Source organism: Jaculus jaculus, chromosome 13 (assembly GCF_020740685.1).
Source record: "Jaculus jaculus isolate mJacJac1 chromosome 13, mJacJac1.mat.Y.cur, whole genome shotgun sequence".
Classification (NCBI taxonomy): Eukaryota; Metazoa; Chordata; class Mammalia; order Rodentia; family Dipodidae; genus Jaculus; species Jaculus jaculus.
Window position 1 is genome coordinate 44,524,342 of NC_059114.1, and position 15,380 is coordinate 44,539,721.

The 15,380-nt window shown below is 40.7% G+C and overlaps 2 protein-coding genes across 2 annotated transcripts; both read right to left on the minus strand.

The window, feature by feature from the left end:
- Window positions 1-616: 616 nt before the first annotated feature.
- On the minus strand, window positions 617-2,956 carry LOC101598310 (protocadherin beta-7). Its single transcript, XM_004673159.3, is given in 4 exon segments — window positions 617-1,857; window positions 1,860-2,103; window positions 2,106-2,398; window positions 2,401-2,956. Coding segments are annotated over 4 exon segments (2,334 nt in total).
- A 2,192-nt stretch (window positions 2,957-5,148) lies between these two features.
- Window positions 5,149-5,553, minus strand: LOC101616854 (ubiquitin-like). The gene has a single exon (XM_045132761.1). The coding sequence runs from the start codon at window positions 5,533-5,535 to the stop codon at window positions 5,149-5,151; it is 387 nt and encodes a 128-aa protein (XP_044988696.1). The 5' UTR covers window positions 5,536-5,553.
- Window positions 5,554-15,380: the final 9,827 nt, after the last annotated feature.

Below are 15,380 nucleotides of genomic sequence, written 5' to 3' on the forward strand. Positions count from 1 at the left end.
AGGTGGCCACATTTGCATATAATTCTACTTAAGTCAGAATACAAAATTAAATATAAAAAATTAGAAGATAGAAAGCAATTTAAAACCTCTATAATATATTGCACATTAAACAATTGCTTAACATAATGAATAACATAAATTCAATTCAGATAAAACCCTACACATAAATTCTATGCTCTGTGGAAGTCTCAGGAATAAAACTGGGTCTTCTTTGGTGTAATAAGAACTTAAGCTTTTTTAAAAATTAATTAATTAATTAATTTGTTTGAGAGCGACAGACACAGAGAGAAAGACAGATAGAGGGAGAGAGAGGGAATGGGCGCACCAGGGCTTCCAGCCTCTGCAAATGAACTCCAGTTGCATGCGCCCCCTTGTGCACCTGGCTAACGTGGGACCTGGGGAACCCAGCCTCGAACGGGGTCCTTAGGCTTCACAGGCAAGCGCCTAACCACTAAGCCATCTCTCCAGCCCAAGAACTTAAGCTTTAAGACTTCTTGAAGTAATGTAAAATCACTTTCCTACAGGTATCCACGAGAATATATCCACAGGCAGAGGATTTAGTTCTTATTTTGTGTCAGAAACCCTTATTATTCTGAACTCAGAAATATTCTTCAACTTATCTTCCTGTGCTATGGGGTAGAAGGTTGGGGAAAATTGGTTTTAGGAATTTAAACTTATTGGCTGTCCCCCACCCTCCAGTCAGACACACCTCATACTGGTAGCTGTGGGACAGCATCTCCGCCCCGCTGACGTCCACCAGGTGTCCAGGAAAGTGGCCCTCGGACACAGAGCAGCCACCCAGCGAGGACGCCCCGCTCCTCCTGCACAGCCTGACCGCCACCAACACGAGCACAGAGAAGAGGAAGAGCGAAGACACGGACGCCAGGGCGATGACCAGGTAGACAGTGAGCGCGTCGGGCGGCGCCGGGTCGCGCGCGCCCTCGGCCACGGGCAGGTAGGGCTGCGAGAAGCCGTCCACCAGCAGCACGTGCAGCGTGACGCTGGCCGACAGCGGCGGCTCGCCATTGTCCTGGACCAGCACGAGCAGCCGGTGCTTGGCCGCGTCGCGCTCGCTCAGCAGCCGGGCCGTGCGCACCTCGCCGTTGTGCGCCCACACGCCGAACAGCCCGGGCTCCGTGGCCTTGAGCAGCTGGTACGACAGCCAGGCGTTCTGGCCCGAGTCGCCGTCCACCGCCACCACCTTGCTCACCAGGTAGCCGGGCTCGGCCGCCCTGGGCACCAGCTCGGTGCAGGGCGTCGACGCGTTGTGCGGCGGGTAGAGCACGAAGGGCGCGTGGTCGTTGGCGTCCAGCACCAGCACGCGCACCAGCGCCTGGCTGCTGAGCGCGGGCGAGCCTCGGTCGGCGGCGCCCACGCGGAACTCGAAGGCCCGCAGCGCCTCGTAGTCCAGCGCGCGCAGGGCGAACAGCTGCCCGCTGTCCGCGTGGATGGACAGCAGCGAGGCGAGGGCCAGCTGCGGGTCTTGGTCGCCTTCCTGGGGCGGCAGCAGCGAGTAGGTGATCTGGGCATTGGTGCCTGAGTCTGTGTCTGTGGCGCTCACTGTGCCTATGTGCAGGCCGGGGCTGTTGTTCTCTGGGACCAACAGGGTGTAGGAGGTTTGGCTGAAGGCTGGGGCGTTGTCGTTCACGTCGGACACCTGCACTGTTATGTTGTGCTCCGTTTTCAGCCTGGGTGTGCCCATATCTGAGACGGTGATGGTGATGTTGTACTCGTCTCTGCTCAGTGCATGTTCCGTTACCAGGATGTAGAAATTTTCTACAGATGGTTTCAAGAAGAATGGAAGATCATCCTGGATGGAACACACTGTTTCCCCATTATTCCCTGAATCTCTATCCTGAAAACAGTGATGACTGTTTCTGGCAAGTTTTCTGCAATTGGGGTCGTAAGTGGTGACATGAGAATTTCTGGTGGATTATTATTTATATCCATGACCCCAACAACCACAGTACATTTTCCAGAAAGTCCTCCACCGTCTTTGACCTGAATAGTTAAAGAATACGTTTGAATTTCTTCATATTCCAATTTGCCTTTAAGATGAAGACTGCCAGAGGTTGAATTGATTTGAAATGTTTTGAAATTCTTTCAGTCGCGTTAAAAAATCCATAGCCAATATCCCCATAACTTCCCGTGTCTAAATCCCGAGAGGACAAAGCAACTACCAAGGATCCAATGGAAGTGTTCTCTGGTAACTGAACCTGGTAGAGCGAATGTTCAAATTCAGGGGAGTTGTCATTTATGTCTGCCACTAAGACTCGCACCTGGGCTGTTCGGGATCTGGGCAAAGAGCCACCATCCCAGGCAGTGAGAGTTAAAGTGAATTCAGCCATCTCCTCACGATCCAGCATTTGATCTAGTACCAATTCAGGAAATATCATCCCTCCTCTCCATCACGCACTTTAATGTGGAAGTAGGCACTGGGGCTGATGGTATAGTTACTCAGACTGGTCCTTCCAACATCCAAATCCTGAGCCCTTTCTAACAGAAACCTCTCCCCTGTAGTGGTACTTTCTAATATTTTCAAGGGGATCTCTCTGTCTAGAAATTCTGGAGAATGATCATTGATGTCCCTGACTTGCAGTGTAGCACGATAAATCTGAAAGGGCCTTTCCAACAACTGTAAAGGCAGTACACAGGGCTCTGTGGAGCCACACAGGTCCTCTCGGTCCAGTTTCTCATTCAGAAACAAGTCACCAGTACGCTCATGGAGCAGTCAGATACGTACATTCTGGTCCCAAACAAGTCTAGATCCCTGGGCTGACAGTTCCTCCACGCCCAACCCCAAATCATTCACTAGATTGGCCAGAAAGGTGCCCCTCTCGGTCTCCTCTGCCACGACATACTGAAGTGGCTCTGCGCCAGCCCAAGACACTCCCGGAAACATACAGAGAAACAGTACTTGCCTCTTCTGCCCAGCTCGCTCCAATCTGGCTTCCATTCTTGGGTCAATCTTACAGAAACCCTTCCAGGAAGCCTCACGCAGGTCTCCTAAATGCCTGCAGCCGGAATGCTTGCGAATGAACTTGACAATAGTAGTTCATCTGAAGGAAGAGACCCAATTTTTACCTATTACGGCGGGTATCTTTCCCTTTCCTGTCAGACTTCCTCTTCACTCGGAATCTGTAGCATCCTTTGTGTGTGGAATTTTCATTATCTTTTTAGTCAGTAGGGCCACCTTGCATTTGTAGTTTTTATTCCCATTCTCAGTAATAGAACAAAAAGATGGCGGATTAAAGGCATTTCTCACCTGGAGTGATTATTTTTTCCTGTGTCTTTGCTGTTTCATTCCTTCTTTTTCTCCAAATGCTCACAGTAATGCTAGTTAAAGCTTACTCTTATTTTACTTTCTGATAATCTGAATCCATAGAAAAGTTTATTGTTTCCTTAAGTCTAAGTGCATTAAACTCTGCCACCCCTCAAACCCTATGAAAATCTAAAGGAAAACTTCTCATGTTGATCATAAGTAATATTGAAGAAAATGAAGCCGCCAGTAAAAGTCAACTAATATTGGTTGAAAATCTTTTAGTTGTTTGTAGACCACTTAGCAATCATCATGTTAGTAAGACAGAATCACTGGCCTTTTCCTACTTTTTTTGTAAATTGAATAATGCTTTCAGTTTCAAGGTTTTCAGTCTACAACCATGGTATTTTCTAGGACACTTTCTGCCCCACAGATTTCACCATAATATAAAATTATGCATATTATCTATATGTCAATCCTATGTAATCTCAATTGCTAGGATCTCCAGTATCCAGTGGGTAAATCTTGCATCTCTGGAAGTGGTTCTCTACTGCATCTGTGTGGTGGTTAATCTTAGACAAGTGCTCAGTGTTGAACCAAGAAAGCTTTCTGTGTCATTTTCCCCTACATGTTTAATTTGTATGGTTTTGGTAGTAAATTATCCTTTGCCTCGTAGGATGGGTTAAGAAGCTTCCCATATACTTTCACATAACAGAACAGTTTTGTATGATTTTATTATTAGTTGTTTCTACATGCTTTAATTACTATGTATCTTTTAAACTGTTTGGGTTGATGCCTTCACTGTTGGCAGATCTATGAATACTTTGTCCATTTTCCCTTGGGTTATGATTCTGTTTATGTTTTGTTTACTTCTTAAGCAACTTGCACTTTATTATAAACACTCATTTTTTTCTGGTGTTGGAGTCCGGTTCATATTGCTGGCAGAAATCACCAACCAAGAGCAGCTTGTGGGAACAAAAGGGTTTATTTTGGCTTACAGACTCGAGGGGAAGCTCCACGATGGCAGGGGAGAACTATCGCATGAACATAGGATGGATATCAACCTCCTGGACAACAACAGATGGACCACAGCAACAGGAGAATGTGTCAAACACTGGCATGGGGAAACTGGCTATAACACTCATAAGCCTGCCCCCAACAATACACTGCCTCCAGGAGGCATTAATTCTCAAATCTTCATCAACTGGGAACCCAGCATTCAGAACACCTAAGTTTGTGGGGGATACCTAGATCAAACCACTACATCTAGGTTTCAAATTTCTTAGCATTATGCTTTCATTGTATTATTTAGTTTTACTGGTTTTCCTACTTTTATTAGCAATGTGTTGTATTTTATCTCCTTCCTATCCTTGTGAGACTTGCAAGAACAATAAGTTATGGACATTTTAAAATGTATTTTAAAAAGTGTATGACCTTGGTTCGAGATCAAATAGCACTAAAAGGCTTACACTAAAAAATAATCGTCTTCTGTTTCTTCCTTCCTTCCTTTTCTTGGTTTTCCTACCAAAAGGCAGGCATTTAAAAACTTTTTTTAAAAAAACTTTCCTCCTCTACTATGGTTCAGTATTCTGGTATAACTTAATTAATCTCAGACATTATTCATTGATTCAAAATTTTAGTTCTTTCATACTTGATTCATATGAACACATTAAGAACATTAGTGCATTACTTATGCTTTTTCTTATTTTACTTTTCAATTAAATTAATAAAACAAAGAATTAGGTTTCATTATAGGGAATTTATACATTTCCCTTCCCCTAAATTTCCCCTCCCTCTTGGTGCTCCCAAACTTAGCTTCCTTTCTGCTTTTTTCTTTTCTTGCTGCAGTCAATGTATGGGGACTTTATTAGGGCCCCAAGGCCATGTCTTTACTTGACCTTCTTCTTGGGGCGAAGGTTGTTGGTGTGGTCACACTTCTTCTTACGGCAATTTACAGCACGGGCGTGCAGAGGATCATAGCACTTGTGGCAGATCATCTCGTCACAGCTGTACTTCTGGGCAAGCTGGCGCAGAGAGGGCTCGATGATGCCACCGCACAGGCGCAACACCAGGTGCAGGGTGGACTCTTTCTGGATGTTGTAATCAGAGAGAGTGCGGCCATCCTCCCGCTGTTTGCCAGCGAATATCAGCCGCTGCTGGTCTGGTGGAATGCCTTCCTTGTCTTGGATCTTGGTCTTGACATTCTCGATGGTGTCACTGGGTTCAACCTGTAGGGTGATGGTTTTGCCCGTCAGGGTCTTCACAAAGATTTGCATTTTGGTATCCGCTTGGCCGCCTCTCCTTTCTGTTTTTATTTTATTCCTGTTTACTGTTGTTCTTTCCCCCTTCTCATCCCTTCGTGTTCCCTTCTTGTGGTTTCCTTTCTTAAATCATAGCCCATTCAATTTTTGTCTTTCTGGCCTTGGGTTACCTTAGTGTAGTTTTTATTTTTCCAACTACACCTGCAAGTTTCATAACTTCATATTTTCTTTATAACTGAGCAAAACTCTACTGCACATATATACCACATTTTCATTATCTAGTCACCAGCTGATGGACATTTAGGTTGAATCCAGTTCCTAGCTATAATGAATAGAACAGTAATGACCATGGATGTACAAGTATCTCTCTGGTAGAATATAGTTTTTTGCATAAATGCCCAGCAATGGTATAGCTGTATCATATGGTAGTATAATTTTTAGTTTTTCTAAGAATCCCCCACACTGATTTTCATAATGTCTTCAGTAATTTACACTCTCACCAATAGGGAACAAGTTTCCCTCTCCCTAATCCCTCATCCACATTTGTTGTCATTAATTTTCTTGAAGATAGCCATTCTGATGGGTGATATGAAATTTTGAAGTGATTTTAATTTTAATTTCCCTTATTGCTAAGGGTATTTAACACTTTTTAAAATATCTGTCAGCAAGCTGTGCACACTTTTAATCCCTAAACTCAGATAGTAGAGATCAGAGAAATACTGTGAGTTCAAGGCCACCTTGAGACTACAGAGTGAGTTCCAGGTCAGACTGGGCTAGAATGAGACCCTAGCTTAAAAAAAAAAAAAAAAAGAACCCAACACATATGCAATAAGTAAATAAATATATAAAATATCTGCTGATCTGTTGGCTTTTTGTGTTTATTTTGAGAACTGTCTGTTCATTTCATTAACTGATTTGTTGATTGGTGGGGTTTCTGTAGTTTGTTCTTTTACTCTAGATTTAGCCCCATCAGAGGAATAACTGGCAAGGATATTCTCTCTCTCTCTCTCTCTCTCTCTCTCTCTCTCTCTCTCTCTCAATTTCTATGTATATTTACTATTAAATGAGGATACTTTCATTTGCTGTGAAGAAACTTTTTAATATCATGTAGTTCCATTTGTTATTTCTTGGGACTATTTGCTATAGTATTGAAATTTCTTATTACTGAGAAATTCCAGTGTATTAACTATGCTTTTCTCTAGCATTTTAAGTGTTTCTAACTCTACATAAAGATCTTTAATTCATTTTGAGTTGATCTTTGTGCAGAATGAGATATGGATACAATTTCATTCTTTGGTAGGTGGATATCTTGTTTTGCCAGCCCCATTTATTGACTAAGCTGTCATTTTTCCAGTGTATGTTTTTGATATCTTTGTCAAAATTTAGATTACTATAGCAGTGAGGACTTCTTTGTGGGTTCTATATTTTACTCCATTGGTCTATGTGTCTGTTTCTGTGCTACTACCATGCTATTTTTGTCACTATGGCTCTAGACTATTTTGTATCAAGAATTATATCTCCAACAGTGTTCCTTTTATATTAAAAGTTTTTAATATTTTATTTACTTATTTTTATGGGAGAGAGCGAGTGAGAGCACAAGCAGGCCAGGGCCTCTAGCCAATGCCAATGAACTTCAAGAAGCATGCACTACCTGTGCATCTGGATGACATGGGTACTGAGGAATTAAAACTGGGTCCTTAGGCTTTGCAGGCAAGTGCCTTAACCACTAAGCAGTCTTTCCAGCCCTATATTTAGGAACCTTTAAAATTTGTTTACAGAGGTGCTACAGATTATATTGTAACTAATATTTATTTAAAAAATGAAAGGCAAAGAAAGAAAAAGAGCCCCAAAATACCCAGGGACAAAAGGCAGGGGGAGAGAGAGACAAGAAAGGAAGATGCAAAATGAGCAGAAACAATGAAAAGAGATTAGCATAATATATTCAAAAGTGTGAGGGGTAAGAGCAAGATGAGTGCTCATTTAAAAGTACTTTGCAACATAGCCCTGATGATAATTGTACTGGAATCAAAAAAAAAAAAAAAAAGAAAGAAAGAAAGAAAGAAAAAGACACAGTACGAGATTCTTAAGAGGTTTAAAGGCAATGGTGGTATGGAGGCTGGATATTGACAACATTAAAGTAGGCAGTTGAGAATGACACTCCCTTCTCCTCCACACCCAAGAAAGATCACAAACGTGGGAGAGGGAGCAGCCTCTGGGGTAATTGCCTTTATTGTACGGAAAATGGGTCTCCCCAGTTCAATCTCAGCACATTCTCCTTTTGTGCCCTAGACTCTAGGTAATGGCTGTAGATGTCATTGAGAAAAAGTGACCATAAGAAAGATGAAGAACTGTCAGACGTGGTGGCACATGCCTTTAATCCCAGCCCTCAGGAGACAGAGGTAGGAAGATCACTGTGAGTTTGAGGCCAGCCTGAGACTCCATAGTGAATTCCAGTTCAGCTGGGACTAGAGTGAGACTTTACCTCAGAAAGAAAGAAAGGAAGAAAGATGAAGAACTGTGTTTGTCCATATTTTTCACAATCAGTTACTAGAACAGTTGGTTAGACCAAACTAATTTCCTGGGGGAGAATACACAATTTGATTCCTCAATGAAAGAAATAGGAAAGCACCCTATTTTGCTTTGCTTTGGCTCTGCATGATCTTTTGTGTTTCCATAGGAATGGTTGGATCATTTTTTCTAGTTCTGCAAAGAATAGCATTGGAACTTTGATAGAAATTACATTGAATCTGTAGATTACTTTTGGTAATATGACCATTTACACTGTAATCCTTCTGCTATGGAAGCATGGAAGGTTTCTTCAACATATGGTATCTTAATTTTTTCTTTCAGTGTTTTAAAGTTTCCTTTGTAGAAGTCTTTCATATACTTGGTGAGGCTTATTACTAGTTTATTAATTTTGTGGGAAGCTAACTGTGAATGTGATTTTTTTGTGATTTCTTTCTCAGCAAATTTATTGTTGGAATATATGAGTATGACCAATTTTGGTGTGTTGATTTTATATCCTGTAACTTTGTTTAAAGTATTTATTATATCTAAGAGATTTCTGGTAGAATCTCTAGGGTCACTTAGATATGAAATCATGTCATCTGCAAATATGAATAGTTTTATTTTTCCTTTCCAGGTTTTATCCCTCTTATCTTTTTCTGTTATTGCCCTTATTGGCTTCAAGAACTATGCTGAGTAAGAATGGAGATTATGGGCACCCTTGTCTTTTGAATTTAAAAGGAAATATTTTCAGAATTTTCCCACTCAGAATAATGTTGGCTATAGGTTTGCCATATATAGCTGTGGTTATTCTTTTTTAAATATATTTTTATTAGTTATAAGCATACTTAGCATGTAAACACCACCTATTGGTACCATCCTTTCCCTCTTCCTTGCCTCTTTTCTGAGGTCAACCCCATGCGGATTGTGGGTCATGCCTTGTGGGGCATCAGTTATCTCTGTGCAGTGCATAACATTCAGCTTGTGGATATAACACTCTTTCTGCCCCCATTACACAAAATTCTCTGAGCCACATTGGGTGAATTTTAAGTCTACTTTAGTGATGGGTTCATAGGAATCATAGTAGATGTTGAGTGTCCTCATCTCAAAATGGCTGCTAAGGAAAGCTGCTGGCCCCGATTACATTTTCCAAGACTATGAGTAGCCTAGCTGGAGGGGTGGAATTGGAATGCCACAGACTTGTTGCTGGTTAGAATTATCTGACTTGGAGATTTGTCACTGGCTAGAGTTGTTCAACTTGAAGCTACAGAGTTTGATGTTTGCCCTGGTTGTTTTAAATCTTCTATTGGCTGAATGCTTCTTTGCTATGCCCAATGCCATCTTTTGCAGTGTGAATGTTTACTCTGTGCTGTTATAGGTTTTTTGAGGTTATTTTTTGGTATTATGACTCAGTTAAAAGATTTTGGACTATGGGGATGTATGAACATCTTTGGAATTAATTTAAAACTACTGGGATGTTTAAGTTGGACTGAATTCATTGCATTTTACATCATGTATGGTTATCAGTTTATGGGGGCCAGGGATGGAATGTGGTAATTTGATTAAGGTGTCCCCCATAAGCTTAGGTGTTCTGAATGCTAGGTTCCCAGCTGATGGAGATATGGGAATTAATACCTCCTGGAGGCAGTGTATTTTGGGGGATGGGCTTGTGGGTGTTGTAGCCAGTTTCCCCATGCCAGTGTTTGGCACACTTTCCTGTTGCTGTTGTCCACCTGATATTGGCCAGGGAGTGATGTCCACCCTCTGTTCATGCCATAGTTTTCCCTGCCATCATCGAGCTTCCCTTCAAGTCTCTAAGCCAAAATAAACCTCTTTTTTCCTCCAAGCTGCTCTTGGTTGGGTGATTTCTACCAGCAAGGAGAACCTGACTGCAACATAGCCTATACTATGTTGAGATATAAACCCTCTATGCTTATTATTTGCAGTGTCTTGATCCTGAAGTGGTGTTGTAATTTTCAAAGGCCTTCTCTGCATCAATTGAGATGATCATGTCGTTCTTATGGTTCAGTTTATTTATGTGATGTAATTCATTGACTGATTTCTGTATTTTAAACCATCCCAGCATTCCTGGGATGAAGCCTATTTTATTAAGGTGAATAATGCTTTTGACGTGTTACTGAATTTGGTTGGCAAGGATTTTGTTCAGGAACTTTGCATCTCAGTTCATTAGGGACATAGGCCTCTAATTTTCTTTTCCTGTTGCATCTCTGTCTGGTTTTGGTATTAGAGTGATGTTAGCTTCATAAAAGGAGTCAGGGAGGATTCCCTGATCTCCAATTATGTGGAATAGTTTGAGAAAAATTGGGTTTCAGTTCTTCTATAAAGGCTGATAGAATTCAGCTGAGAAGCCTGGACTTTCCTTTTGAGGGAGGTTTTTGATTAACTTTTCAGTTTCCATGGATATGATAGGTTTGTTTAGTAGATTAACCTGCTCTGAGTTTAGTTTTGGTAGGTGGTATGTGTCTAAGAATTCATCCATTTCTTCCAGATTATTCAGTTTTGTGGAGTAGAGGTTTTGGAAGTATTCCCTGATGACTCTTCCAATTTCATTGATGTCTTAGTGATCTCTCCTTTTCATTTCTGATTTTTTTAAATTTGAGAGCTCTTTCTCTCTCTCTCTCTTTTTGCTTGTTCACTTTGGCCAGGGGTTTGTCAATCTTGTTTATTTTTTCAAACAACCAGCTCTTCATTTCATTGATTTTAAATTATTTTCTTTGTTTCTAATTCATTAATTTCTGCTCGAATCTTGATTATTTCTTTCCATCTGGAGCTGTTTGGGTTGGATTCTTTTTGTTTTTCCAGTGCCTTTAGGTGAACATTCAGGTTACTGATTTGTGATCTCTCTGTCTTTGTAATGAAGGAATTTGGGGCTATAAATTTTCCCCTTAGGACTGCCTTCATTGAGTCCCATAAGTTTTGGCAGGTTGTATTTTCATTATCATTTAAATCTAGGAAATTTAAACTTTCTTTTTTGATTCCTTCCATGACCCAGTCATTGTTTAAAAGTGTGTTGTTTAATCTTCAGGAGTTGGTGGAGTTCTTGATGTGTCTCTTGTTGTTAATTCCCAGTTTTAAATCATTGTGATCTGACATGATGTAGGAAGTTACTTCAATTTTCCTGACTTTGTGAAGACATATTTTATGGAGTGATATATGGTCAATTTTGGAGAGGGTTCCATGGGCTGCTAAGAAGAATGTATATTTGGTAGAGATGGAGGTGGAAAGTTCTGTATATATCTGTTAGGTCTAGTTTATCTAGGATGTTGAGCTGATTTTATGCTTGGATGATCTGTCTATTGATGATAGTGGAGTATTGAAGTCTCTGACTATAATGGTGTTGGTGTTTATTTTTGTTTTATTGTCAAGTATATTTTGTTTCATAAACTGTGGTGCACCTGTGTTTGTTTCATATATATTTGTGATTGTGATGTGCTCATGTTGGATTATTCCCTTGATGATTAAGAAGTGTCCTTCTTTGTCCTTTTTGATTACTTTTGGTTTGGAGTCTATTTTATCAGATATTAATATACTGTTGCAGTCAGGTTTGCATTGCTGGTAGAAATCACCCAACCAAGAGGCACTTGTGGAAAAAAAGAAGTTTATTTTGGCTTATAGGCTTGAGGGGAAGCTACACAGGATGGCAGGGGAAAACAATAGCATGAGCAGAGGGTGGACATCACCCCCTGGCCAACACAAGGTAGACCATAGCAACAAGAGAGTGTGTCAAACACTGGCAAGAGGAAATTGGCTGTAACACCCATAAGCCCACCCCCAACAATACACCGCCTGCAGGAGGCTTTACTTTCCAATTGCCATCAGCTGGGGAACCTAACATTCATAACATCTAAGTTTATGGGGGACACCTGAATCAAACTACCACATTTAGCAATACCCACTTGTCTTTTATATCTATTTGGTTGGAATATCATTTTCCAGCTTTTCACCCTGAGGAGGTATCTGTCTTTAGTAGTGAGTGGGTTTCTTTGTTTTTTGAACAAACAAATCCAAGAGTCTTTGAAAAGATTTGCAAAACAAATTCCTGACAAGATAGAAAATGGCAAGTAGATAATTGCCAAAGCTGACTCAAGTAGATCAGGAAGAGACAAGAAGACCAGTAACTAGCGAAGAAACTGGATTTTTCTGTTAGAGAATCATCCATTAAAAAGAGTACAAAGACCTAGTTGTTCCCATGGTTACCTTTCCTTAGAGCTTCAGAGAATTGATAAATTTCATGATATGTAATCTATTCATAAGACACAGAAAGAGAACAACAGTTTCCCAGGAGCCTTTCTAAACCAAGAAAATCGTATTGTCAAAATCTGACAATGCACAGATGTGAAAATGATACTACAATTCTTCATGAGTAGTGGGGAAAAGTGGAACTTTCAAATGTTAAGCAGGGGGGCCGAGGAGATGGCTTAGTGGCTCAAGATGCTTGCTTGCTAAGCCTGATGTTCTGGTTCTGATTCCCCAGTACCTACCACATAAGGCCAAATGCACAGAGTGGCATATGCATCTGGGGCTTTTTTGCAGTGCTAAGAGGCCCTGGTGTAGCTATACTCTCTTTTCTCTCCTCCTTGTGAGTGGGTTTCTTGAATATAGCAGTTAAAGGTTCTATGTTTTTTATCCACCCTGATAATGTGCGTCTTTTGATGGATGCATTAAGACCATTAATATTTAAAGTTACTACTGTGAGGTTTGAATTAATCCTTTCCATGATGTGGTGTTTTATGGAGTTTGTTGCTTTCTTGTGTTTTGTACTATACTGAGCCTGACCTAGTTTTGTTTATTGTGATCTTCTTGTTGGCTCTTGAGATTAGTTGTTTGACTGTTCTGTGTGGAGTATTCTGTGAAGTATTTTCTGTAAGTTTGAGTTTGTGTTCATATAACCATAGAGTTGACTTTTTTCATGGAGAGTTTTTCTTTCACCATCTATTATGAGGGACACTTTTGCTGGGCAGAGTCACTTTGTTTGGATGCCATAAGTTTTTAGACTTTGAAGTGTTCCATTCCTGGCCTTCTTGGCTTTCAGAGTTTCTATTGAGAAATCTGAGGTAATTCTGAAGGTATTGCCTTTGTATGTAGTATGTTGTTTCTTTCTTGCTGGTTTTATCACTCTCTCTCTCTTTCACTGTGTCTTTATCTTTGTTGTGCATTGGAGACCTTATTCTTTGGTCCTGTCCAATATTCTTGGGCTTTTTGTATCTGAATGGAGCTCTCTTTTGAGAGATTGGGAAAAATTTCTTCAATAATTTTGTTGAATATATTTTCTATGCCTCTGGCCCAGATTTCCTCTTTCTTGCATACCCATGATCCAGATATTTGATCGTTTTGGGGTATCCCACAGTTCCCTTGTATTCTATTGACTTGATATTGTGAATTTAGCAAAGTTTTTGGCCTCTCAATCCATTTCTTCTGTCTTGTCTTCCAGGTCAAAGATTCTGTCTTCCACATGAGTAGCTCTGTTATTGAGGGATTCTAGAGAAGTTTTTTATAAGCTTTCTTTGATTTTTGTTTTATGTTGTGCTATTGTAAATCATGTCCCTCTATTTTCTGAGGTATGGTTTCAGTTTAAATTCTCATTTTCTTGATTCTTCCTGGAATTCATTCTTATATTTGATCAAGTCTTTATTAAGCTTAATCAATTAATTAATTAATTGAGAGTTTGCATTTATTGACTCAGTTTTAATTCATTCATATCTATTTTGAGGGATCTAATATTTTCTTCAATCAAGTTAATCCTATTGTCAAAAGCTGAATGCTCTAGAAGATGATTCTGATCAATTTCATTGATACAATTGATTTCTTTATAGTTTGCTTCCAATTCATCAATTCTTTTTATCAGGGTCTCCTTGGTTGTTGTGTTTTTATTTTGGGATTGGATTTCTGTTAATTTCTCTGTGATTTCATTGGAGGCTTCCATTGCAGAAGTAGGCATCATTGGTGGAGCTCTCTTAGTTTTCTGACTTTCATCAACTTTTTTTGCATTGTGGTCTACCCATCTTGGAGAAATATTTTATTCTATTGAAAAGGAAGCAAGTTTTTGTCCTTGTAGGATCTTTAGAGTGTGTTCTGTTTTATATGTGAACTGTATTGATATACTGGTGTACTGTGGGATTATAACCACACATACACAGATTGTGGTGACTGCAGGTACAACAAAAGTAGCTAGGAAACTGGTAATTCTGGCCTACTCACTCCACTTGCACATACTCTTCTGCACACAGGAATCATGGGTTGGGGAACCAGGCACCAGGAAGCTGGAGAGCCAGAGGAAAGATTTCCACTCCTACAGTGGGCCATGCACCCTCTGACCCAGAGGAATATGGATGCCAGTATCCAGGGGCCTGTCAGGATACCAGAGCAAAAGGCCTGTTTCCACAGCCTTTTACAGGGACCAGGCCCCCTAAGCCAGCTGCATGGGGACATACCAGGACCAGGAAATTAGGAGAAGCTCTGGGGATAAGGTATCTGGCCTACTCACTCTGCACCTGCTGCATACACCCTCTGGTACAGAGTATCAGGGAATGGAGACTCTGTATTTATTGAGGAGTAAGCAAGTTTTTGTCCTCTGAATCAGGTGATTCACTGGTACCCAGTGGCCAGTCAGATTACCAAAGCAAAAGGCCTGATTCCACAGCTTACACGGGGACCAGGCCTGCAGGCAACTGGGAGGAGGCAGGAAGCAGGGATCTGGCCTACTCAACCCATGCTGCTGTGCCCCCCCCCCCCCGACGATCTGGTGCAAGGAACTGAGAGGTACCCTAACTTTGGTTATTTTGAGATCTGTTCCATCTATTCCTAATTTTCATGAGAAAGAAATGTCACATTTTGTCAAATGTCTTCTCTATATCTATAGAGATGATAATATGATTTCTGTTGCTTGGTTTATTTTATGACGAATTACATTTATTGATTTACATATGTTGAACTAATTTTGCATCCCTGTGATGAAACCTACTTGTTAATGATGTATCATCTTCTCAATGTGTTCTTGCACTATGTTTGCAAGTATTTTATTAAAAAAATATGTGGGAGCTGGAGAAATGGTTTAGTGTTTAAGGTTTTGCCTTAATTTGCCTGCAAAGCCTAAGGACCCATGTTCAATTCTCCAGATCCCATGTAAGCCAGATGTACAAGGTGATGCAAGCATGCAAGGTCTCATATGTGCACAAGGTGGTGCAAGTGTCTAGAGTTCAATTACAGTGGCTGAGGCCCTAGCATGCCAATTCTCATTCTCTCTCTCTCTATCTGTCTTGAATTAAAAGAAAAGCCAGTATGTTGGGTTTGCCTAAAGAAAAAATTGTGTCTATTTTAATCAAAGGAAAATTGGT